Source organism: Molothrus aeneus, chromosome 3 (genome assembly GCF_037042795.1).
Source record: "Molothrus aeneus isolate 106 chromosome 3, BPBGC_Maene_1.0, whole genome shotgun sequence".
Classification (NCBI taxonomy): Eukaryota; Metazoa; Chordata; class Aves; order Passeriformes; family Icteridae; genus Molothrus; species Molothrus aeneus.
In genome coordinates, this window is record NC_089648.1 from 112,969,020 (window position 1) to 112,995,048 (window position 26,029).

Here is a 26,029-nt window from a genome sequence, read left to right on the forward strand (position 1 = left end):
TTCTGTGATTCTGATTTTGTGATTGTGTGGGATTCAGTGATCCTGATTGTGTGATTCTGTGATTCTGATTGTGTGATTGTGTGGGATTCAGTGATTCTGATTCTGTGATTGTGATTTTGTGGTTGTGTGTGATTCTGATTCTGAGAATCTGTGTGATTCAGTGATTCTATGATTGTATGTGGTTCTTTGATTGTGTGTGATTCTGATTGTGTGACTGTGTGACTGTGATTCTGATTGTGTGTGATTCTGTGATTCTGATTGTGTGATCCTGTGATTCTGATTTTGTGATTGTGTGGGATTCAGTGATTCTGATTCTGTGGTTCTGATTGTGTGACTGTGTGTGACTGTGATTCTGATTTTGTGATTGTGTGGGATTCAGTGATTCTGATTCTGTGGTTCTGATTGTGTGACTGTGTGTGACTGTGATTCTGATTTTGTGATTGTGTGGGATTCAGTGATTCTGATTGTGTGATTCTGATTGTGTGACTGTGTGTAACTCTGTGATTCTGATTGTGTGTGATTCTGTGATTCTGATTGTGTGATCCTGTGATTCTGATTTTGTGATTGTGTGGGATTCAGTGATTCTGATTCTGTGGTTCTGATTGTGTGACTGTGTGTGACTGTGATTCTGATTTTGTGATTGTGTGTGATTCAGTGATTCTGATTGTGTGATTCTGATTCTGAGAATCTGTGTGATTCAGTGATTCTATGATTGTATGTAGTTCTTTGATTGTGAGTGATTCAGTGATTGTGTGTGACTGTGATTCTGATTCTGTGCTTGTGTGTGATTCTGTGTGATTCTGATTCTGTGATTCTGATTGTGTGTGATTGTGTGATGCAGTGATTCTGATTGTGTGATTGTGTGTGACTGATTCTGATTCTGTGATTCTGATAGTGACTGTGTGTGACTGTGATTCTGATTCTGTGCTTGTGTGTGATTCTGATTCTGAGATTCAGTGTGATTGTGTGATTCTGATTGTGTGTTATTCAGTGATTCTGATTGTGTGATAGTGTGTGATTCAGTGAGTCTATAATTGTGTGTGATTCTGTGATGGTGTGTGACTCAGTGATTCTGACTGTGCCATTCATTATGTGTGATTGGGTGATTGTGACTGTGTGATAGTGTGTGACTCAGTGATTCCCTGATGGTGTGTGACTCAGTGATTCTGTGATAGTGTGTGACTCAGTGATTCTGTGATGGTGTGTGATTCTGTGATAGTGTGTGACTCAGTGATTCTGTGATAGTGTGTGATTCAGTGATTCTGTGATAGTGTGTGATTCAGTGATTCTGTGATTGTGTGTGACTCAGTGATTCTGACTGTGCCATTCATTATGTGTGATTGAGTGATTGTGACTGTGTGATAGTGTGTGACTCAGTGATTCCCTGATGGTGTGTGATTCTCTGATGGTGTGTGATTCCCTGATGGTGTGTGACTCAGTGTTTCTCTGATGGTGTGTGATTCTGTGATGGTGTGTGATTCCCTGATGGTGTGTGCCTCAGTGATTCTGACTGTGCCATTCATTATGTGTGATCGGGTGATTGTGACTGTGTGACAAGAAGCCCATGTCTGGCTCAGGGGTGATGTCCTGAGCACAGAGCTGCCTCTGGAGCTGTCCTTGGGCCGTTACCTACAGCTGATGAGCTCCAAGAAGAGCGAAACCTGCTAAGCAAGGTCCTGTAGTATTGGCCTGAACCTGGGGGCACCTGCAGGGCACAGCCAGGGGGGCACAGCCAGGGGGGCACAGCCAGGGGGCACAGCCAGGGGGCACAGCCAGGGGGCACAGCCAGGGGGGTGCCAATCTCACCTCCTGTCCTGGTACAGAGCTCTGACAGCGACAGCCCTGGCACAGAGCAGGGGCTCTCCCTCTTCTCTCCCTGCTTTGGGACAGGAAAAAACAAGGGGGGGCAAGAAAAATGGGAGTTTATAGAATTATATATATATATGTATATATATAAAAATATAAAAATTTTTATTTATATACATATATTTATTTTTATTATATTTTTATATATATATTTTATATATATATTATATATATAAGTAAAACAATTACACATATATAATTTTATATATTATACATATAATATATATAATATATATGTATAATATTATATATATTATATAATATATATATATTATGTAATATATATTTTATAATATATATTATATATATATAATTTTATTTATATATATAATTTTTTTTTATACAGTTATTTTAGATGGTGGCTGAGTGTAGAATTTCCCACAGCAATTGGTGTGGGATTTACAAATTGGCTTTGCTGTTAACTCTGTCAGAGGGTGCTCCTGAGGCCATGCAAGTGTTGTACCTGTGGGAAGGGGGAGAAGGTGAAAGGATGAAGGGAAATGATGAAATTTGGGAAGTTCACATCAGATACACTCAGCTGCAGTTTTCTAAGGTACTGCATCATTTTCTGCTCTTAGTTGAATGTATCTTTTCAATAAGGATTTCCAAAGAACTGGTTTCTTGTCCCTGCCATGGCAGGGGTGGCACTGGGGGGCTCTGAGGTCCCTCCACCCCAGCCCATCCTGGGATTCTGTACTGGACTGGTTTCCCCTCCCCATGCCCAATGGGAGCAGCCACCTCAGCAATTCCTGGCTGCCACATCATTCCAGCCCATGTTGTGTTTCCTGGCACTTTGCTCATGGATTTTGCTGCAATTTTTTAAAGAGCAAGAAACCAGCAAACAAACAAAGAAACAAAACCCACGCAAAAAATCCCAACCAAACCCCAAATCCAGCCTCCCCACCCCCTTCAAAGAGCCCAGCCTAACAAACCAAACCAGCTCAGGCCAAGCTGCTGTTTCCCTTCCCTGTTTTGGGAGCTGAGCACTGTCATTTGCATCCCAAACATAGTTGCAGTTCTTGTGGGTTTGGTTCATTCCTGTTTTGAGCTTGAGAAAGGCTCCCCATCTTCCTTCCTCCCAGCCTCATCGCCCAGGGATCCTCCTGTGTCTGATGGTTCAGGGATTACAAACAGGTTTGTCCATTGTCCTCACAGAACCTCACTGCCAGCACTGGCAGTAACGTGGGACTGGGGCTCTGCTCCCAGGGACAGGACAAGGGCAAATGGCCTCAGGGTGGACATTGGGACAATTCCCACCTGGAAAAGGCTGTCCGGCCCTGGCAGGGCTGACTCCCCATCCCTGGAGGGTTTAAAAACCCTGTGGCTGTGGCACTTGGGGACAGGGGCAGTGCTGGGGATGGTTGGGCTCTGAGGGCTTTTCCAACCTGAACAATTCTGTGTTTCCATTGCTGGGATCTCTCCCCACTCTGCTCAGAAGGTGTGCCCTGCCCACACAGAGCCTCCCTGAGGCTGTTCCCCCTCTCAGAAGCAGCAGGGTCAGGCCCTGAGTGCAAACAGCCTTGGGTGGGTCTGGTGAGCAGCTCCAGGGCAGGGAATGGAGCCCCAGGAGGGGCTGAGGGAGCTGGGCAGGGAATGGAGCCCCAGCAGGGGCTGAGGGAGCTGGGCAGGGAATGGAGCCCCAGCAGGGGCTGAGGGAGCTGGGCAGGGAATGGAGCCCCAGCAGGGGCTGAGGGAGCTGGGCAGGGAATGGAGCCCCAGCAGGGGCTGAGGGAGCTGGGCAGGGAATGGAGCCCCAGCAGGGGCTGAGGGAGCTGGGCAGGGAATGGAGCCCCAGGAGGGGCTGAGGGAGCTGGGCAGGGAATGGAGCCCCAGCAGGGGCTGAGGGAGCTGGGCAGGGGCTCAGCCTGGAGCAAAGGAGGCTCAGGGGGCCCTTGTGGCTCTGCACAAGTCCCTGCCAGGAGGGCACAGCCAGGGGGGGTCGGGCTCTGCTCCCAGGGAACAGGGACAGGACAAGGGGAAATGGCCTCAGGCTGGGCCAGGGCAGGCTCAGGGTGGACACCAGCAGGAATTTCTGCATGGAAAGGGGGCTCAGGCCTTGGCAGGGGCTGCCCAGGGAGGTTTGGGGTGCCCATCCCTGCAGGTGTCACCTGGATGTGGCACTGAGTGCCCTGGGCTGGGGACAAGGTGGGCATTGGGCACAGCTGGGACTGGATGGGCTGAAGGGATTTTCCTGCTGAAGGGTTCTGGGGTCATGGAGAGAGCGGTTCCCTCATTCAGGTCCCATTTCAGGGCTCTCAGTCCCTCCTTTTCCTTGCAGAGGGCACAGAGGTGGCACTCAGCTCCCCTGGAGTGGAACTGTGTCTGTCACTCTGTCCCCTTCATGCAGGAACTGTGTGTGGCACTGTTGGGTGCTGTGTCCTGGCACTGGCAGTGACCTCTGGAGCTCCCACCCTGGCATGGGCAGGTGCCCTCTGTGCCAGGCTGAGCAGGGCTGGAAGCCCCTGGCACAGTGAAAAGTGTCCCTGCCATGGCAGGGGTGGCACTGGGTGGGCTCTGAGGTCCTTTCCCACCCAGCCCATTCCAGGACTCCAGGAATGAGGAATCTCTGGGCCAAGAGGTGGAAATCATGGCACTGGCAGCTGCTTGGTGGAGAATGAGATGGGATTGGGAACTCGTGTGCCCAAATCCCCCAACTTCCACAAGTCATAAAAAAATCCACTGAGGCCTTTTCCTGTAAAAAACAAATCCAATAAAGGCACAGCAGCACATTGCTTGTGTCTGTGGGTTTTAAACCATGGAAATACAGTGTATTTTCAGGTCAGAGCCCATGAACTTGTTTTCCTTCCTGGGAAGGAAAAAGGCTGAGGAGGGTTCTGAGCTGTGGGGTTCCAGCAGGACCTGGGGCTGTGCCCAGCTGTGCCCAGGGGCTGCTCTCAGGGCGCTGTGCCAGTGCCAGGGCAGGACTTGGTGCTGCTCCTGGTGCCACCTGAGGCTGCTGCAGCCTGGGCTGAGCCAGCTGCCCCCTGTAGTCTGCATGGAACTGTAGGGGAGTTGTTTGGGATTTTTGTCTGGTTTTTTTTAGGGTTAGACACATAAAACTTATACTTAATGGTTTTTAGGTTGGTGTATTTGGTGACCAAAAAATAATGTAATAATTGGTTGAATTATAAATTAAATCTTCCACTGATGCAGAATTAACTTTCCTTTTTTTTGCTGCAGTGGACTGAAATTTGGCATCTTTTAGGGCTGTGTAGTGAAATAAGCCCTGAGAGCTGCTGCATTGTCCCTGTGCCCCCTTACCTTGGGGTACAAGCTGCTCCCTGCTCCTGTCACTCTGTCACTCTGTTTTCCTGGGAAAGAGCCTCTGTCAAACTGTTTTTATTTGCAACTTAATTCATTTGAAGTTCTCTACTTCCCCGATAAATCCCAAGTGACCTCAGCTGTCAGGGCTCAAAGTTAAATGAATTTTAACATTTTTTTGTTTAAAGCCAGCATTCCCCCAAAGCAAACATCCCCACAAATCCTTTTCCAAGCTGAAGGATTCTGTGATCCTGCAGGGAAGAGGGGTCACTCACCTCTGTCAGCCGGGGAAGGGAATGGGCTGAGCTTCTTCTGCTGACCCCCAAAGCCTCCAACTGCTGCATTTCCCCTTTTTTGGCTCAGAACACAGAGGAATTCTTGATGGGATATTTCTGCATGTATCAATGCAGCTCTGGGATTTTCAAACTGAAGCAACTCAAGTGTTGAATTCATGTTTCCTGTGCTGTGCCCTGCCTTGGAAGGTGTTACCAAGCCTGGGGTGTGTGTGTGGACTGGGATAAGGATGAGAGGTGTCTGTCTGTCCTGGAATCCCCAGTCCCAAGCAGAATCAGACTGAGGGACAGAATCCTGCTGCTCTTGTAACAGAACTCTAACACAAACAGTGTTTGCCGTTTCTGTCTCCAGAATGATTGAGGAGAGTGGGAAGAGGAGGAGGACCATGGCAGAGAAGAGGCAGCTGTTCATGGAAATGAGTAAGTAGGAAATCTGCAGACACGATGTCCTTGATTCTTCACTGGGAGCTTCCCTGGGCCAGCTGCAGCACGTCAGCCCCATCCTGCCCCAAGCCCCATGCAGGGAAACCCACCCAGCTGCTCCTGGGGGCTGCTCAGGAGGAGAATGCCCAAGGGAAGGTCATTTACCCCTGGCTGCTGGGGAGCTCCTTCCTCATGGAATGTTCACCTCTCTCCTCTGTGCCAGTGCCTGAGGTTTGTGGAGAACTATTGCAACGAATAGTGACAGCAGACAGAGCAGCTTTGGCCTTAAAAAGAGATTAAAAAATGGCTCTGCAATGCTGGTGTGACTCAAGCCATGGTTTGGGGGCTGATTTGTGCAGGTTTGTCCTCTGGAAAAGAAGAGTTAAGAGCTGGTGTTTGCATGGCATCACATTATCCTGCTGTCCTGCAGGAGTCAGGGCTGAAGGGAATTCCTGGACTGGGCCAGCATGTCTTAATTCCAGTTACACACTGAGGGAGCTCTGACTTCAAACTACCTGTTTGTACTGGATTGTTTCCAGAGTAGCATTGCTAGGGAATCATGGAGTGCTGGGTGGGAAAGGGCCTTAAATCCCACCCATCCCACCCTGCCATGGCAGGGACACCTCCCCCTGTGCCAGGGTGTGCCAGTGTCCAGCCTGGCCTTGGGCACTGCCAGGGATCCAGGCTGGGCACCCTGTGCCAGGGCACAATTCCCCATTCCCAATTTCCCATCCAGCCCTGCCCTCTGGCACTGGGATCATTCCCTGGCTCCTGTCCCTGCAGGCCTTGTCCCCAGTCCCTCTCCATCCTTCCTGCCAGCTCCTCCAGGTGCTGCAAGGCTGCAGTTGGGTCAGCCCAGAGCTTTCCCTTCTCCAGGCTGAGCAATCCCAATTCTCCCAGCCTTTCCTACAGCAGAGCTGCTCCATCCCCCTGATCACCTTGGGGCCTCCTCTGGGCTCTCTCCAGCAGCTCCAGGTCCCTGTGCTGCTGCCCAGGGCTGGGGCAGCTCTGCAGGTGGGCTCTCACCTGGGCACAGGGGCAGAACCCCCCTGTGTGCCACCTGGGGGGGTGGAGGAGACTCTGGAGCCTTTTGCAGGTGCAGAGGGAAACAGCAGCAGGTTCAGGGAGTGATCAGAGGGAAGCACAGCCCCACAGCAGCAGGTTCAGAGGGAAGCACAGCCCCACAGCAGCAGGTTCAGAGGGTGTTCAGAAGGAAGCACAGCCCCACAGCAGCAGGTTCAGAGGGTGCTCAGAGGGAAGCACAGCCTCACAGCAGCACAGGGAGCTCAGAGGGAAGCACAGCCTCACAGCAGCACAGGGAGCTCAGAGGGAAGCACAGCCCCACAGCAGCACAGGGAGCTCAGAGGGAAGCACAGCCTCACAGCAGCACAGGGAGCTCAGAGGGAAGCACAGCCCCACAGCAGCACAGGGTGTTCAGAGGGAAGCACAGCCCCACAGCAGCACAGGGTGTTCAGAGGGAAGCACAGCCTCACAGCAGCACAGGGAGCTCAGAGGGAAGCACAGCCCCACAGCAGCAGGTTCAGAGGGAAGCACAGCCCCACAGCAGCAGGTTCAGAGGGAGCTCAGAGGGAAGCACAGCCTCACAGCAGCACAGGGAGTGATCAGAGGGAAGCACAGCCCCACAGCAGCACAGGGAGTGATCAGAGGGAAGCACAGCCCCACAGCAGCACAGGGAGCTCAGGGGGAAGCACAGCCCCACAGCAGCAGGTTCAGAGGGTGTTCAGAAGGAAGCACAGCCCCACAGCAGCAGGCTCACGGAGTGATCAGAAGGAATCACAGCCCCACAGCAGCAGGTTCAGAGGGTGTTCAGAAGGAAGCACAGCCCCACAGCAGCACAGGGAGCTCAGAGGGAAGCACAGCCCCACAGCAGCAGGCTCAGAGGGTGTTCAGAAGGAAGCACAGCCCCACAGCAGCAGGCTCAGGGAGTGATCAAAGGAATCCCAGCCTCACAGCTCTGCTTTGTTGCAGGAGCCCAGAACTTTGACGTGATCCGGCTCTCCACGTACAGAACCGCCTGCAAGCTGCGCTTCGTGCAGAAGAGGTGCAACCGTGAGTGCTGCCTGCCTCATCCTGCCCCCTGCTGCATGGCTGCTGCATCTCTGCACCCCTGGAGGGCAGGGGAGCACTGAGCAGCTGTGTTTAACAGGGATCTAATACAGAATTGAGTGTGGAATTAAACAGGCAGCGAGCCTTGCCCGATGCTCTGGGATATCTTCATGTTTATTCCTTAGTGTTCAGAAACGTCAAGTCCAAGGGAGCTGTGGTGTTCATTGCCCTCAGAGCTGGGTGTAGGTGGTCCCAAGCTCTGTGAGGGGCTGTTTCCTCATGGGGAACCCCAGAGCAGCCCCAGTGAGCACAGGGACAGTGCCTGCCTGCAGCTGTCCCTGTGGGGACACGTGTGACATCAGTGACCGTGGAGAGCTCTGGGCACTGCAGGTTCTCCCCTTCTCTGCTGTGAGCTCTGACCTTGGACAGCTCCCAGGTGGATCCCAGGTGAATCCCAGGTGAGCAGGATGCACTTTGTGCCCTGCCCCTGCTGAGCTGGACACAGCAAAGAGCAGAGCAGGATAGCGTGTGGGAGGAGATCCCTAATCCCAGGGCACAGGAACTGCTGGGGACTGAGGAGGAGGAGGAGGAGGCAGCAGGAAGGCTGAGGAGGAAGAGGCCAGTAGGAGGACTGAAGAAGAGGAGGAAGCCAGCAGAAGGGCTGAGGAGGAGGAGGAGAAGGCCAGGAGAAGGGCTGAGGAGGAAGAGGAGCAGGGCTGGGGAGATGGAGGAGGAGGCCAGCAGGACCCGTGTCCCTGCCGTGTCCCTGAGCTATGGTGTGTCCCTGTGCTGCCCCTGTGCTGGTGGTGGCTCAGCCCTGCACACAGGCTTAGTTCTGGCTGTAGTTACAGCTTTAGGGTTCACACTCTGTTTTCCAGCAAAGGGCACAAAGGAATGGCAGCCAACAGCTCTGCCCAGGGCACTGGTGCCCCCCAGGAGCCCCTTGGCACCCCTGGGCTGGGCATGGGGCCCTGCAGCTCTCTCTGGTCGCAGGGGTGGCATAGCCTGGTCCTTGGGAAGGGGGTTTGCTGTGAGAAATACAAAGTTGGGTCAGTGTGAGGAGGGCAGAAGCTCCCACTGACTGCAGATCATTGTGAAATGTCACTGTGTCCCTGCTCTGGGTGCCTGCTGATCCTTGCATGTTCCTCCACTCTCCTGCAAACCTCAAAGGCCTGGGAACATTTCAGAACATTGCTTCATGTGGTTCTGCAGATCGCTCACTGTGGTTTGGAAGAGGTTTCTGCACGTTGTTAACACCCCTTGGATGCAGCAGGGAAATTTGGGGCAGAGCTTAGGAGCCCAGACCTGTGGTTATAAAACATTATGCTCTGGGTTTGGGAACTGGATCAACTGGAAACTGTCAGAGTTTAACTGGAACATCAAGTTCCTCCTACAAGTCAGCATGAGGGTGTTCAAAATCACTGCAAACACTTTGTACTGGATTTAGAGCTTTATCAGATCCCAGAGTGGTTTGGGTTTGGGGAGGGACCTTAAATCCCACCCAGTGCCAGCCCTGCCATGGCAGGGACACCTCCCCCTGTGCCAGGGTGTGCCAGTGTCCAGCCTGGCCTTGGGCACTGCCAGGGATCCAGGCTGGGCACCCTGTGCCAGGGCCTGCCCACCCTGCCCGGGAGGAGCTGGGGCTGGTGGCTGAAGCACTGCAGGCTCAGGGGCAGGGCTCTGCTGTTTCTGACACACCCAGATATTCCCAGATGTATTTTCTGAAAAATCCCCTCGTCAGGATTCTTCTCCTGAGAAGCCTCAGAAAAGAAATGCAAGCAATAATTATCTGAGTGCCTGGAATGTGGTCTGGAGGTTGCTCACCAACAGGTGCAGCTTTGATTGGTTCCATGGGAATTGGTTTTAATTAATGACCAATCCCAGTCCAGCCATGTTGGGACTCTGGTCAGTCAGGAGTTTTTATTATTCATTCCTTTCCAGCTTTTTGATGTAGCCTTTCTCTCTCTTTAGTATAGTTTTAGTATATAATTTTATGATAGGATAGGATATAATAGGATATAATATAATATGATATAATATGATATGATATAATATGATATGATATAATGTAATAGGATATAATGTAATAGGATATAATATAACATAATATAATATGACATAATATAATATAATATAATGTAATATGACATAATATAATATAATATAATATAACATCATATAACATAATATATAACATAATATAATATAATATGACATAATATAATATAACATGACATAATATAGCATCATATAACATAATATAATATAACATAATATAATATAATATAATATGACATAATATAATATGACATAATATATTATGACATTATAATATGATCTAATATCATATCAGCCTTCTAAGAACTTGGAGTCCATTTCCATCTCTCACCTCGTCCCCCACAGCCCCCAGGTGTTGAAGGGAGCAGTAGAAGCCAGCCCTGGGCCCTGCTGTGTCCCTTGCTGAGCTCAGAGTCTCTCACTTTGTGCTGTTCCTGCCAGCACTGCTCCCAGGCAGGGCCCTCAGTGGCCCTGCAGGGCAGAAAGGAATTGTTGAGATGCTTGAGCACCTCCAGAGGGGGCAGCGAGGCCGGTGAGGGGCTGGGAGCACAAACCCAGAGCACTGAGGAACGTTTGAAGGGGCTGGGGATGCTCAGCCTGGAGAAAAGGAGACTCAGAGGTGCCCCTATTGCTCTCCACAGCTCCCTGAAGGGAGCCTGCAGCCAGGTGGGGTTGGTCCCTGACAGAACCAGAGGGCACAGCCTCAAGCTACAGCAGGGAAGGGATGGTGCTGGGAGGGATGAAAGTTTGACAAGAAAGTCTCACAGATGTGGGTGCTTGGCAGAAAGATTTGTGAATGTAGAGTCTGAAGAAGGAACAGAGATGGAAGCAAGTTTTGATACAGAAGAAAAGAATTGCTGAGCCAGTCTGACTGGATAACCAAGGAGGCAAAGGGTGTGTGAGTTAGAAGGGTTTTTATGGCTTAGAGCAAAGGATAAACCCACCCCAGACAAGAAGATGCTTTTACCAAGCAGAAAGAGAGCACAGGCAAACAAGGCAGCAGAGGTTGCAAGTAGAAAAAAGAATTTTCCACTGCAAGAAAACTGAGAAACAACTTCTGGCTTAAACTGCAATGTGCTAACTTGGAGTGATTGGAGAATAGTAACATGAATATGGTAATTATAGCAGTAATGATAGGCTATAGATAATAGTTAAGGTGCAGATTGGTTCTACTGTATGAAGATGCTCAGGAAAGTAAAGTATAGAATGCAATGTAACCAAAAGAAAAGTGTAGAATGCAGTGTAACCAAAAGGAAAGTATAGAATGCATTGTAACCAAAAGAAAGGTATAGAATGCATTTGTAACCAAAAGAAAAGTGTAGAATGCATTTGTAACCAAAAGAAAAGTCTAGAATGCAGTGTAACCAAAAGAAAAGTGTAGAATGCAGTGTAACCAAAAGGAAAGTGTAGAATGCAATGTAACCAAAAGAAAAATATAGAATGCATTTGTAACCAAAAGGAAAGTATAGAATGCAGTGTAACCAAAAGGAAAGTATAGAATGCATTGTAACCAAAAGGAAAGTGTAGAATGCATTTGTAACCAAAAGGAAAGTATAGAATGCATTTGTAACCAAAAGGAAAGTATAGAATGCATTTGTAATCAAAAGGAAAGTATAGAATGCATTTGTAACCAAAAGGAAAGTCTAGAATGCAGTGTAACCAAAACCAAAGGGTCTCTAGGCCTGCCTGCAGCTGGAGCTGACAGCTGTGGGCACAGCTCTGTCACCCACAGCCCTGGACTGCTGGGACATCCTGGATGCAATAAACTGCATTTTGGAGAGCTGCCTGCAGTCTCATTTCGGCTCTTACAGTACAGGTTGGATATTAGGAAGACATTTTTCACCACAAGAACAATAAAGCCCTGGAATGCTCTGCCCAGTGAGGTGGTGGAATCACCATCTCTGGGTGTGTTTAAAAAAGACTGGACATGGCACTGGGTGCTATAGCTGAGGTGTTAGGGCATGGCTTGGACTGGATGATCTTAGAGGTCTCTCCCAACCTCATTATTCAGTGATTCTGTTTCCCCTTTGTTTTCCAGTTCACCTTGTTGATATCTGGAACATGATTGAAGCCTTCAGAGATAACGGCCTTAACACCCTGGAGCACAGCACGGAGCTCAACGTGTCCCGCCTGGAGACCATCATCTCCTCCATCTACTACCAGCTGAACAAACGGCTGCCCTCCAGCCACCAGATCAGCGTGGAGCAGAGCATCAGCCTGCTGCTCAACTTCATCCTGGCAGCCTATGACAGGTCAGTGTGCCCCTGGCTGCCAGCCTGGGCAGTGCCAGTGTGCCCAGGGCATCAGCCTGCTGCTCAACTTCATCCTGGCAGCCTAGGACAGGTCAGTGTGCCCCTGGCTGCCAGCCTGGGCAGTGCCAGTGTGCCCAGGGCATCAGCCTGCTGCTCAACTTCATCCTGGCAGCCTAGGACAGGTCAGTGTGCCCCTGGGTGCCAGCCCTGCCTGCCTGGGCAGTGCCAACCCTGCCTGGGCAGTGCCAGGGCTGCCTGAGCAGCAGGAGTGTGCCAGGGCTGCCCTCTGTGGGGAGATGGGCACTGCTGGGAGCTCTGGGCTGGGCTGGGCTCAGGCTCTGCTGGGAGCTCTGGGCTGAGTTAGGCTGGGCTCAGGCTCTGCTGGGAGCTCTGGGCTGAGTTAGGCTGGGCTCAGGCTCTGCTGGGAGCTCTGGGCTGAGTTAGGCTGGGCTCAGGCACTGCTGGGAGCTCTGGGCTGGGCTGGGCTGGGCTCAGGCTCTGCTGGGAGCTCTGGGCTGAGCTGAGCTGGGCTGAGCTGGGCTCAGCTCTGCTGGGAGCTCTGGGCTGGGCTGGGCTGGGCTCAGGCTCTGCTGGGAGCTCTGGGCTGGGCTCAGGCTCTGCTGGGAGCTCTGGGCTGGGCTGGGCTCAGCTCTGGGCTCAGGCTCTGCTGGGAGCTCTGGGCTGGGCTGGGCTCAGGCTCTGCTGGGAGCTCTGGGCTGGGCTCAGGCTCTGCTGGGAGCTCTGGGCTGGGCTGGGCTGGGCTGGGCTGGGCTGGGCTCAGGCTCTGCTGGGAGCTCTGGGCTGGGCTCAGGCTCTGCTGGGAGCTCTGGGCTGGGCTCAGGCTCTGCTGGGAGCTCTGGGCTGGGCTGGGCTCAGGCTCTGCTGGGAGCTCTGGGCTGGGCTGGGCTCAGGCTCTGCTGGGAGCTCTGGGCTGAGCTGGGCTCAGCTCTGGGCTCAGGCTCTGCTGGTGCCTCCTGGGGGCTCAGCAGTGCTTGGAAAGTGAATGTGTTTTGTTGAATCTTGCTCACAAAGACCCTTTTGAAGCTCAGTTTGTCACTTTGCATAAAGCTGATTCTCCTTTCTGGCTCAGGGTTCTGTCCAGGCATCTCCTCGTGCCCAGTTCTGTGTTTCTCTCCCAGCCTCTCCCTGCAGGGTTTGCTCTGCTCATCCTGAGCAGCAGCTGCAGCTCCTTTGCTGTGCTTGGCATTCCTTGCTTTTGGTCTTGCCTTTCTCCAAATCAGCTTTTTATTTTATTTATTTCAGTGGGATTTGGCTTCTGCTGCTGCCCCACAGAGGGATTTAGCCAGGGCAGTGCCCAGCACTGAGGGTGCCAAACACTTGTTCTGTTTGTGATGTCCAGACTTTGATCCTCTCCTGATGGGACAATTTCTTATTGCCACCAAAGAGAAGCTGGGTGTGTCCCTCAGAGAGTCCAGGCTTGAGCATTTTATTTTATTTTATTTTATTTTATTTTATTTTATTTTATTTTATTTTATTTTATTTTATTTTATTTTATTTTATTTTATTTTATTTTATTTTATTTTATTTTATTTTATTTTATTTTATTTTATTTTATTTATTATTCTGTTCTATTCTATTCCCTCACTGGGCAGGGAATAAAATAAACCAAAACCAGCACAAAGCTCAGAGCAGCTCCTGTGCCAGCAGAGTTTCTGTCCAGGCCTGCTTTGAAGTTAGTTAGGGCAAGTTGTAAGGCTTGGCTGAGGGTTTGGTTACTGTCAGACAGCTCACACTGAAAAATACAGGATTTCAACCCAGGAACAGCCACGTTTGGAGGAGCTGCCTCAGAAGATGGAGGCTTTGGTTAGAGGTGGGCTTTGTTCCCCTCTTTCCCCCGGCCCTGAGAGCTCTGCCTTGTCTGGACCCCCAGTAACAGCTGGATCCCAGTGTGGGACAGCAGCTGGATCCCAGTGTGGGACAGCAGCAACAGCTGGATCCCAGTGTGGGACAGGGACAGCAGCTGGATCCCAGTGTGGGACAGGAGCAGCAGCTGGATCCCAGTGTGGGACAGGGACAGCAGCTGGATCCCAGTGTGGGACAGGAGCAACAGCTGGATCCCAGTGTGGGACAGGGACAGCAGCTGGATCCCAGTGTGGGACAGGGACAGCAGCTGGGTGCCAGCCCATGGCAGGAGCTGCTCTGTGCCTCGCTGTGCCTGGGCTGGGCTCGGGCAGAGCAGGGATGGAGCAGAGCAGAGCAGGGATGGAGCAGAGCGGGGATGGAGCAGAGCAGAGCAGGGATGGAGCAGAGCAGAGCAGGGATGGAGCAGAGCAGGGATGGAGCAGAGCAGGGATGGAGCAGAGCAGGGATGGAGCAGAGCAGGGATGGAGCAGAGCAGAGCAGGGATGGAGCAGAGCGGAGCAGGGATGGAGCAGAGCAGAGCAGGGATGGAGCAGAGCAGAGCAGGGATGGAGCAGAGCGGAGCAGGGATGGAGCAGAGCAGGGATGGAGCAGAGCAGAGCAGGGATGGAGCAGAGCAGGGATGGAGCAGAGCAGGGATGGAGCAGAGCAGAGCAGGGATGGAGCAGAGCAGGGATGGAGCAGAGCAGAGCAGGGATGGAGCAGAGCAGGGATGGAGCAGAGCAGGGATGGAGCAGAGCAGAGCAGGGATGGAGCAGAGCAGGGATGGAGCAGAGCAGAGCAGGGATGGAGCAGAGCAGGGATGGAGCAGAGCAGGGATGGAGCAGAGCAGGGATGGAGCCGAGCAGAGCAGGGATGGAGCAGAGCAGAGCAGGGATGGAGCAGAGCAGGGATGGAGCAGAGCAGGGATGGAGCAGAGCAGGGATGGAGCCGAGCAGAGCAGGGATGAAGCAGAGCAGCGCTCAGGCTCCCTCTCCAGGCGCTCAGCAGCACGGCAGGCCGGGCTGTATAAAAATGCCCATCCCTGCTGCAATGCTCAGTCACAGCGTGCTCACAGAGGGTGCTGCTGGCACCATCAGAACCTTTAACATTCCCCTTGGCAGGTCCAGTCCCAGAATCCTGGAGTGGTTTGGGCGGGAAGGGAGCTCAGAGCCCCCCAGTGCCACCCCTGCCATGGCAGGGACACCTCCCAGTGTGCCAGGGTGTGCCAGTGTCCAGCCTGGCCTTGGGCACTGCCAGGGATCCAGGGGCAGCCAAGGCTTCCCTGGGGTGCCCCTGGATGAGCTCTGAGGTCCCTTCCAACCCAACCATTCTGGGTCCTGCTCCTCCAAGCCCTTGCCCAAAGCCCCTCTCAGCTCTCTCAGGGACTCCCGTCAGGGGATTTCTGCTTTTCCAGCTCTCCCCACACTCATCCTGTGCTTTCCCCATCTCTGTATTTTCCATGCCAGTCCAAATTCCCTCTCCAGCACGTTTAGTTACAGTTATTTGAAATGCTGGGAGTTGCTGGAGGTGGTGGCTGTTGTTATTCCCATGATTTCTGGGGCTCTGAGGTGGTGTTTGTTGTTCCCATGATTTCTGGGGCACTGTGATTGTGTTCCCATGATTTCTGGGGCTCTGGGGTGGTGCCTGTTGTTGTTGTTATTCCCATCATTTCTGGGGCTCTGGGGTGATTATTTTTGTTCCCATGATTTCTGTGATTCTGGGGTTGTTGTTGTTCCCATGATTTCTGGGGCTCTGAGTATTTGTTGTTGTTATTCCCATGGTTTCTGGGGCTCTGGGGTGGCTGTTGTTGTTATTCCCATGGTTTCTGGGGCTCTGGGGTGGCTGTTGTTGTTATTCCCATGGTTTCTGGGGCTCTGGGGTGGTTGTTATTGTTATTCCCATGGTTTCTGGGGCTCTGGGTTGTTATTGTTCCCATGATTTCTGTGATTCTGGGGTGGCTGTTGTTGTTATTCCCATCATTTCTGGGGCTCTGGGGAGGTGGCTGTTGTTATTCCCATGGTTTCTGTGGTGGTTGTTATTGTTATTCCCATGGTTTCTGGGGCTCTGGGGTGGCTGTTGTTATTCCCATGGTTTCTGTGGTGGTTGTTATTGTTGTTCCCATGGTTTCTGGGGCTCTGGGGTGGCTGTTGTTATTCCCATGGTTTCTGTGGTGGTTGTTACTGTTGTTCCCATGGTTTCTGGGGCTCTGGGTGCTGCTGTTCCATCCCTGTGCAGTTCTCACAGGTGCCTTTCCCTGCAGTGAGGGCCATGGGAAGCTGACAGTGTTCTCAGTGAAAGCCATGCTGGCCACCATGTGTGGGGGGAAGATCCTGGACAAGCTCAGATGTGAGTACTCCTGAGGAATCCCACCCTTTATGGACTCTGTGCTTCCCTGGGTTTGCTCTATTCCGTCCTGGAGGGTTTTATTTTGCTGATTTTGTCATCTTTACACTGAGCTGGAGCTGTGCAGAATTCCAGAGCCATTAAGGTGGACAGTCCCTCCCAGCCCACGCAGTCCAAGCTGTGCCCAGTCCCCACATTGTCCCCAGAGCGCTGGGTGCCACATCCAGGGACACCTCCAGGGATGTTTGTTCCATGTTCCAGCTCCTGGTTATCCCAAGCCCAGGACTGAGGAGCCTTCCCAAGCCCATTCCTTCAACTTAAGCTCTTGAGCACTTCTTTAAATGGAGAACTTGAGGGCTGATTTTCAATGGGGATGTCCCAGTTGTCACCATTTCCCTGCTTTGAGGCTGTTGGAGGCTCCTGTGAATCTCCTGAGGCTCTCTGCACCTCCTCACTCTGTAATCCCAGCTGCTGAGGTAGAATCCCAGGGTGGTTTGGCTTGGAAGGGACCTGGGGACACCTCCCAGTGTCCCAGGCTGCTCCCAGCCCTGTCCCTGGGCCCTGCTGTCCCCTGGGCTCAGTCAGATCCCTGGACAGGGCAGGATTCCTCCAGCTGCAGGGGAAAGTGGTGCTGGGAGAGTTCTGAGCAGGATGGGGAAGTGCAAAGAGCTGCTCCTTCTCCTTCTCCTTCTCCTTCTCCTTCTCCTTCTCCTTCTCCTTCTCCTTCTCCTTCTCCTTCTCCTTCTCCTTCTCCTTCTCCTTCTCCTTCTCCTTCTCCTTCTCCTTCTCCTTCTCCTTCTCCTTCTCCTTCTCCTTCTCCTTCCCCTTCCAGCTTCTCCTTCCCCTTCCTGCTGCTCCTTCCCCTTCCTGCTGCTCCTTCCCCTTCCAGCTTCTCCTTCCTCCTTCCATCTTCTCCTTCCCCTTCCAGCTTCTCCTTCCCCTTCCATCTTCTCCTTCCCCTTCCAGCTTCTCCTTCCCCTTCCATCTTCTCCTTCCCCTTCCTGCTGCTCCTTCCTCCTTCCATCTTCTCCTTCCCCTTCCATCTTCTCCTTCCCCTTCCAGCTTCTCCTTCCCCTTCCATCTTCTCCTTCCCCTTCCAGCTTCTCCTTCCCCTTCCATCTTCTCCTTCCCCTTCCAGCTTCTCCTTCCCCTTCCATCTTCTCCTTCCCCTTCCAGCTTCTCCTTCTCCCTTCCAGCTGCTCCTTCCCCTTCCAGCTTCTCCTTCCCCTTCCAGCTTCTCCTTCCCCTTCCAGCTGCTCCTTCCCCTTCCAGCTGCTCCTTCTCTTCCAGGTGCCCCTTCCCCTCCAGGACAGGAGCCCCAGGGTTCCTGGGGACACCTCCCAGTGTCCCAGGCTGCTCCCAGCCCTGTCCCTGGGCCCTGCTGACCCCTGGGCTCAGTTCCTTTCCTCTCTGAGCAGGTTCCCACGTGTATCCAGCAGCTCTGGGGTGATGGAACTGACCCAGAACCCAAACCCCAAACCCTGCTGGATGAGCACACCGAGCAGGATTCCTCCAGCTGGAGAGAAAAGTGGTGGTGGGAGAGTTCTGGAATACCCTGAGCAAGATGGGGAACTGCAAACAGCTTCTCCTTCTCCTTCCCCTTCCTGCTGCTCCTTCTCCTTCCATCTCCTTCCCCCTTCCAGCTGCTCCTTCCTCCTTCCAGCTGCTCCTTCCCCTTCCAGCTCCTCCTTCCCCATTTCAGCTGCTCCTTCCTCCTTCCATCTTCTCCTTCTCCTTCCAGCTGCTCCTTCCCCATTTCAGCTGTTCCTTCCCCTTCCAGCTGCTCCTTCCCCTTCCAGCTGCTCCTTCCCCTTCCAGCTGCTCCTTCCCCTTCCAGCTGCTCCTTCCCCTTCCAGCTGCTCCTTCCCCTTCCAGCTGCTCCTTCCATCTTCTCCTTCCCCTTCCAGCTGCTCCTTTCCCCTTCCAGCTGCTCCTTTCCCCTTCCAGCTGCCCCTTCCCCTCCAGGACAGGAGCCCAGGTTCCTGCAGTGATCAGTGGCAGATGGAGGAGCAGGGAGCAGCTCTGCTCTCACCTCCCAGAGATGTGCTGGGTGTCCCTGAGCCCCTGGCAGCTGCTGGAGCCCCTTGCAGGGCAGGCAGGTGCAGCAGAGGCTGTGAGTGCCCCGGCTCTCGGGGAGGGGCTGTTCCTGCCCAGCCATCTGCTCTGGGGAGGAACAGGGCTCCCTGCTCATCTCCCTGCCCCAGCTGCTCTGGATTCCTTCTGAGCATTGTGACTGTGCTGCTTGGCTTTCCCCCTCTCTTTCCTGTTGGTTTTCTCAGCTTTTACAGAGGCACCTGAGAGCTGTTTTAAAAGATTTTATTCTATCATCAGTGTCAGAGATTTTATTCTATTAAGAATCATCTTATTCTATTAAGAATAAAATCTTAAAAAGATTTATTTAAAAATCTTATTCTATTAAGAATAAAATCTTAAAAAGATTTTATTTTTTATTTTAGAAAAAGATTTTTTATTCTATTAAGAATAAAATCTTAAAAAGATTTTATTTTTTATTTTAGAAAAAGATTTTTTATTCTATTAAGAATAAAATCTTAAAAGGATTTTATTTTTTATTTTAGAAAAAGATTTTTTATTCTATTAAGAATAAAATCTTAAAAAGATTTTATTTTTTATTTTAGAAAAAGATTTTTTATTCTATTAAGAATAAAATCTTAAAAAGATTTTATTCTATTATCAGTGAGACAGCAGAGATGTAAAACCCAATGTCATTCCATCAGAAGCCAACCCATTTCTTGGTTACAATACCTTAGAAATGCTTTTTAGCCTATTAGCTTTTGCTGCTGTCACTTCTACCACCAATCACCTCTATTTCTTCTCCACATTCTCTTGCTGCAATGTATTTTTCATAGTTCTAGTTGTATACAATATCTAGTCTTGTTTTGTTCTTTACAAATGCATTTCCCACATCTCTCCCTGATTACTGATCCACATCACCCCCAAAACCTCCTTGTCCAGAGGGATCCCAGCCCAGCCTCCCTTCCCTGGGCAGGCTGGAGCTCTCTGCAGATCCTGGCAGTTGTGTTTTAATGTTTGCTCATCCCATGGTGGGGACAGGGCAGTGTCCTGAGAGTGTCCCCATGGCACAGAGGGACCGGGGCAGCCTCAGTGGGGCCCTTCCCTGGCTCTGGAATTTCCTGGCATGTGCTCCCTTGTGGGGCTGTGCAAGGCAGGGATCCCTGTTGAATTTGCCAGCAATTCCAACATGGGAAGAGATGAGAATCTTGATTCCGTGTGTCAGAAGGCTTGATTTATTATTTTATTATATTTATTATATTAAAGGAAAATGATATATTAAAACTATACTAAAAGAATAGAAAAAAAAGGATTTCATCAGAAGGAAGGAAAGGAAAGGAAAGGAAAGGAAAGGAAAGGAAAGGAAAGGAAAGGAAAGGAAAGGAAAGGAAAGGAAAGGAAAGGGAAAAGGAAAGGAAAGGAAAGGGAAAAGGAAAGGAAAGGGAAAAGGGAAGGAAAGGGAAAAGGGAAGGAAAGGGAAAAGGGAAGGAAAAGGGAAGGAAAGGGAAAAGGGAAGGAAAGGGAAAAGGAAAGGAAAGGGAAAAGGAAAGGAAAGGGAAAAGGAAAGGAAAGGGAAAAGGAAAGGAAAGGAAAGGAAAGGGAAAAGGGAAGGAAAGGGAAAAGGGAAGGAAAGGGAAAAGGGAAGGAAAGGAAAGGGAAAAGGGAAGGAAAGGAAAGGAAAGGAAAGGGAAAAGGGAAGGAAAGGGAAAAGGAAAGAAATCTTGTGACTGACCAGAGTCCAAGCCAGCTGTGCTGTGATTTGCCATAAATTAGAAACAACCACATGAGACCAATCCCAATGTGTCTGTGTCAGATCCCAGGGTTTGTGGGGCTGGAAAATCCCTCCCAGCCCATCCAGCCCCAGCTGTGCCCAGTGCCCACCTTGTCCCCAGAGCCCTGAGTGCCACATCCAGGGCACCTCCAGGGATGGGCACTGCAAACCTCCCAGGCCTGGCCACCTTTTCCATGGGGAAATTCCTCCTGAGCCTGCCCTGGCCCAGCCTGAGGCTGTTCCCTCTCATCCTGTCACCAGCTGCCCTTTGAAAGGAAATCCTACTTTTTATTTCTTTATTTTTATTTATTACATCCTGCTTTTTGCCGTTCACTGCCAGTTCCCCACGTGGGAGTTTCCCACCTTGACCACAAACCCGCTTTTTTCACTGCAAGACAAACATTGGTGGGGTTTGGAGGGGTTTTTAATGTCCCCTTGGCACAGCCTGGGCTGTTCTCTCTCATTTCCAGGTTTCCATACCTTGAATTTCTCTCTCTTTAGGATCACCTCACTGCCTGCTCAGCTCAGGTGAATGTCCTGAGCACACCCAGGAGGTTCCAGCCCATTTTAAATACAATTGTGTCCTGTCCCTGTTGTGTCCCACCCTGCCAGGCTCTTTGCAGACCTTCAGCTCCTGTGCAGGAGGATTCTGCTCCAGAGTGGATGAGGATTCTGGAATTTTGGCTCTCTAATTTCAGTTGTTCCCATTGGTTTCATTTCGTGTGCATTTTCATCCTGACTTTTTTTCCACGTTCAGTTTCTAGGTTAAGCCTAATTTTTCTGGCTGGCTTGTTTTTCTAAAATACACAAATCCACCATTTTAAATATTTTTTTATTTCCCCCCCCATTTCTCCTAATATTTTTTCTTTGATAACATTATTCAAGGGACCTTCAGTTCAAGCTGCTCTCTTCAGTCAGTGATACAAATTCCAGGTATCTTTATCCCTCTCAACTGAGGCATTGCAGGCTTCTTCCTGAGCTCATTCTTTCAGGAAATTGGGATAATTCCTCCAGTTTACTGGAAATGTGCCTTGCTGAAAGTGTCTTTTTTTTCTGAAGCTGGTTTTGATCACTGAAATGAAGGTTATTTTCTGCCAGCTTGAGCTTTTTGATGTTTAATTACTGATGGTGCCTGAAATAACAGCAGGGAGGGCTCAGAGCCATGGAGGAGATCTGGGATCTGTCACATCCTGGGCAATTCTAGGCCACGTTTCCATTGGTGAATCCTCCCTCTGGAGCATCCCAGGCTCTGGGGGTGCCTCAGGGCCCAGCTGGCTGTGAGAGATCTCTGCAAGGAGGTTCTGGATCCCAGGGCAGTTCTGCTTTCTGTCTGACGTGGTTGTTGTGTTGTGCTCTCTGCATCCTGCCCCTGGGACTGGCCTTTCCTTGGGTCTGGAGCTCTGGGGAGGGGATCAGGGACCCCCAGGGCTCAGCAGAAGCAGAAACAGGGAGTGGGGCACCTGTAGCACCTCCGTCCCCTCCTTCCATCCTTGCAAACATCAGGGAACGTCTGCTCAGCCCCTTTTGCTCTCAGGAGCACGTTTGCCCCCACAGAGCTGCTTAAAAAGTGTGAACTCCTCTCAGCACAAATGTTCTCAGAGTCCCAGAATGGTTTGGGCTGGAAGGGACCTTAAATCCCAGCCCAATTAAATCCCAGCCCAATTAAATCCCACCCCAATTAAATCCCACCCCATTCCACCCCTGCCATGGCGGGGACACCTCCCACTGTCCCAGCCCCAGTGTCCAGCCTGGCCTTGGGCACTGCCAGGGATCCAGGCTGGGCACCCTGTGCCAGGGCCTGCCCACCCTGCCAGGGCACAATTCCTCATTCCCAAAATCTCAGATCCACACTGGGATGTGATTCCCCCTCTCTGTTCTGGCCTTATTCTCCAGCAGTGCAGGACAGCCCGGGAGCCCGGCCCTCAGGGGCACAGGGTGGGTGCCTGACAGCTGGGCCAGCCCCCTCAAGCTGGTGATTATCAGCTCTAGAGTGATAGCAGCTCCCTTGGCATCTCAGCTCTTGCTTGCTAAGGCAGGGAGCCCCTGGCTGAGGCTGCAGCAGACGCCAGAGAGGAGAAGGAGAGGTCCTGGCATTCCACAGCGCTGGTTTTACTGGGGGAGTCTGTGAAGGGTCCCAGCCCCAGCTCTCCTTCTCTCGAATGGGCTAAAGCAGGCCCCTTTTATAGGGTTAAGGGGATCCAGACTTGACCAACAGTAAGGGTTAAGTGACAAAGCCTGTAGGGTTCCAGAGATAAGCTTTGGGGCGCGGGTCAGGGACACAGGAACTTATATTGCTGTCTCAGCAGTGCCATTGTTCGATCCTCCATGGGGCTTACTACAGGTGCCCTCAGCTTGCAGGGGCTCCTGGTGAAGCTGGGCAGGGAATGGAGCCCCAGCAGGGGCTGAGGGAGCTGGGCAGGGAATGGAGCCCCAGCAGGGGCTGAGGGAGCTGGGCAGGGAATGGAGCCCCAGCAGGGGCTGAGGGAGCTGGGCAGGGAATGGAGCCCCAGCAGGGGCTGAGGGAGCTGGGCAGGGAATGGAGCCCCAGCAGGGGCTGAGGGAGCTGGGCAGGGAATGGAGCCCCAGCAGGGGCTGAGGGAGCTGGGCAGGGAATGGAGCCCCAGCAGGGGCTGAGGGAGCTGGGCAGGGGCTCAGCCTGGAGCAAAGGAGGCTCAGGGGGCCCTTGTGGCTCTGCACAAGTCCCTGCCAGGAGGGCACAGCCAGGGGGGGTCGGGCTCTGCTCCCAGGGAACAGGGACAGGACAAGGGGAAATGGCCTCAGGCTGGGCCAGGGCAGGCTCAGGGTGGACACCAGCAGGAATTTCTGCATGGAAAGGGGGCTCAGGCCTTGGCAGGGGCTGCCCAGGGAGGTTTGGGGTGCCCATCCCTGCAGGTGTCACCTGGATGTGGCACTGAGTGCCCTGGGCCTTGGGCACAGGTTGGGATTTTCCAGTCCCAGGGGTCCTGGGCTGCGGTGCCCCTGCCATCCCCCGTGCCCTCAGTGTGCATTTCCCTGGAGCTCTGCCAGCTCTGGCACTGCCACAGCTGTGTTCCACCCTGGAGGGTTCTGTAGGTTCAGGTTCCAGCTGTGTTCCACCCTGGAGGGTTCTGTAGGTTCAGGTTCCAGCTGTGTTCCACCCTGGAGGGTTCTGTAGGTTCAGGTTCCAGCTGTGTTCCCCTGGAGTTCTCCTGCTCTGCTCCCTCTCTGTCCCAGCTGGTGCAGGGCAGGAGCTTCCCCTGCACTGGTGGGATGGGATGGGATCCATGGGATAGGATGGGATCCATGGGATGGGATCCATGCTGTGGGATAATGGGATGGGATGGGATGGGATCCATGGGATGGGATGGGATCCATGGGATGGGATGGGATGGGATAATGAGTTGGGATAATGGGTTGGGATGGGATGGGATCCATGAGGTGGGATAATGGGATGGGATCCATGCTATGGGATAATGGGATGGGATGGGATCCATGGGATGGGATGGGATCCATGGGATGGGGTGGGATGGGATCCATGCTATGAGATAATGGGATGGGATGGAATGGGATCCATGGGATGGGATGGGATAATGGGATAGGATCCATGCTATGGGATAATGGGATGGGATGGGATGAGATGGGGTCCATGGGATGGGATGAGATGGGATCCATGGCATGGCATGGCATGGCATGGCATGGCATGGGATAATGGGATGGGATGGGATAGGATCAGATCCATGGGATGGGATAGGATCCATGGGATGGCATGGGATCCGTGGGATGGGATAATGGCATGGAGGGATGGGATGGGATGGGATGGGATGGATGGGATGGAGGAAGCAGGGCTTGGGAACCCTGACCTGGATCATTCCTGCCCAGCTCCAAGCCCAGCTCAGGGAAAGCCCTCGGGGTGCACGTGGGAGCCGTTCCCGCAGTGACCCCATATTGATGGGGGTTTATTGTATTTCCTTACAGATATTTTCTCTCAGATCTCAGATTCCAACGGGCTGCTGGTGTTCCCCAAGTTTGAGCAGTTCCTGCGGGAGGTGCTGAAGCTGCCCACGGCCGTGTTCGAGGGGCCCTCCTTCGGCTACACCGAGCACTCGCTGCGCACCTGCTTCCCACAGCAGGTCAGGGACGGCATGTGGGATTGCGGATTTGGGATTTGGGGATTTGGGGTGTGGGATTGGGGGTCTGGGATCGGGGATTTGGGGTCTGGGATTGGGGATTTGGAGTGTGGGATTGGGGGTCTGGGATTGGGGTTTGGGGTTTGGTATTGGAGGTCTGGGATTTCGGGTGTGAGATTTAGGGTCTGGGATTGGGGATTTGGGATCAGGGATTGGGAATTTGGGGTCTGGGATTGGGGATTTGGGGTCTGGGGTTGGGGATTTGGGATCGGGGATTGGGAATTTGGGGTCTGGGATCAGGAATTTGGGGTCTGGGATCGGGGATTTGGGGTCTGGGATTGGGGATTTGGGATTGGGGATTTGGGGTTTGGGGTGTGGGATTGGGGGTCTGGGATTGGGGATTTGGGGTCTGGGATCAGGGATTTGGGGTTTGGGATTGGGGGTCGGGGATCGGGGATTTGGGGTCGAGGATTGGGAATTTGGGGTCTGGGATTGGGGATTTGGGATTGGGAATTTGGGATTAGGGTCTGGGATTTGGGGTGTGGTGTGTGGGATTTGGGGTCTGGGATTGGGGATTGGGGGTCTGGAATTTGAGGATTTGAGATTGGGCATTTGGGGTTTTGGGGTCCGAGATTGGGTATTTGGGGATTTGGAGTCTGGGATTGGGGTCTGGGACTGGAGATTGGGGATTTGGGGTCTGGGATTTGGGGATTTGGGGTCTGGGTTCAGGGTTCAGGGACTGGGGGTTTGGGGATTTGGGGTCTGGCATTGGAGGTCTGGGATTTGGGATCAGGGATTGAGGGTCAGGGATTGGGGATTGGGGGTTTGGGATTTGGGATGGGGATTTGAGGGCTGGAATTTGGGGATCTGGGACTGGGGGTCTGGGATTTGGGATCAGGGATTGAGGATCTGGGATTGGGGATTGGGGGTCTGGGATTTGGGATCAGGAATTCAGGATTGGGGGTCTGGGATTTGGTGTCTGGGATCGGGGATTTGGGGTCTGGGATCTGGGATTCTGTATTTGTGATTTAGGATTTTCAATAAGGGATCAGGGGTCTGGGACCAGCCAGAATCAGGGATCTGGGATCAGGGATTGGGATCAGGGATTGGGGATCAGGGATTTGGGATTCAGGGTTTTCAATCAGGGATTTGGGATCTGGGGTCTGGGATTCAGGATCTGGGATGTGAGATTTGGGATTCAGGATTTGGGATCCGAGATTCCCAAGGCATCAGGGCTGGGGGTCACTGCGGTTCCCTGCACAACCCAAGCACTTTGAAACAGTCCACAATAAGCATCTGAAGGATTTTCTGTCATTTCAGTTGATTCCCCTCCTTGAAGGGCCTCCCCTGTTCCCCATCAGAGCATCAGGAATGACTCCTTCCTTTCCCAAAACACAAACCATGCCATTTTCACTATTTCCCCTTGGTTTTTCAAAGCTTTTTCACTGTGTTTGGACAATTAGTTTAACAAGTCACTTCCAGGATCTGTTCAAAACAAACACCTTCTGTGCACCAGTTTATTTTAAAATCCATTGCAGTTGTAGTTTAATTGTTCCAATGATTTGTTTCTCGTTTGAGGTAATATAAATAATATAACTAATCCTAAAATCAACTGTAAGCATGAACTTGATTGATCTTAGGCCTAAAATTACATGTTTAGACTCTGGGCATGATGATGCTCCAGCAGAAACATTT

At 52.0% G+C, this 26,029-nt stretch overlaps 1 protein-coding gene across 7 annotated transcripts in view; it reads left to right on the top strand.

Moving 5' to 3' along the window:
- DTNB (dystrobrevin beta) overlaps positions 1 to 26,029 on the top strand; it is a 169,567-nt gene that overhangs the window by 9,806 nt on the left and 133,732 nt on the right. For all 7 annotated transcript variants that reach the window (XM_066547681.1, XM_066547680.1, XM_066547679.1 and 4 more), the window contains exons 3-7: positions 5,773 to 5,840; positions 7,833 to 7,913; positions 12,007 to 12,220; positions 16,344 to 16,429; positions 24,183 to 24,337. In XM_066547681.1, coding sequence (XP_066403778.1) covers positions 5,774 to 5,840; positions 7,833 to 7,913; positions 12,007 to 12,220; positions 16,344 to 16,429; positions 24,183 to 24,337 — 603 coding nt within the window. In that variant the 5' untranslated portion in view covers position 5,773. The remainder of the gene's footprint in view (positions 1 to 5,772; positions 5,841 to 7,832; positions 7,914 to 12,006; positions 12,221 to 16,343; positions 16,430 to 24,182; positions 24,338 to 26,029) is intronic.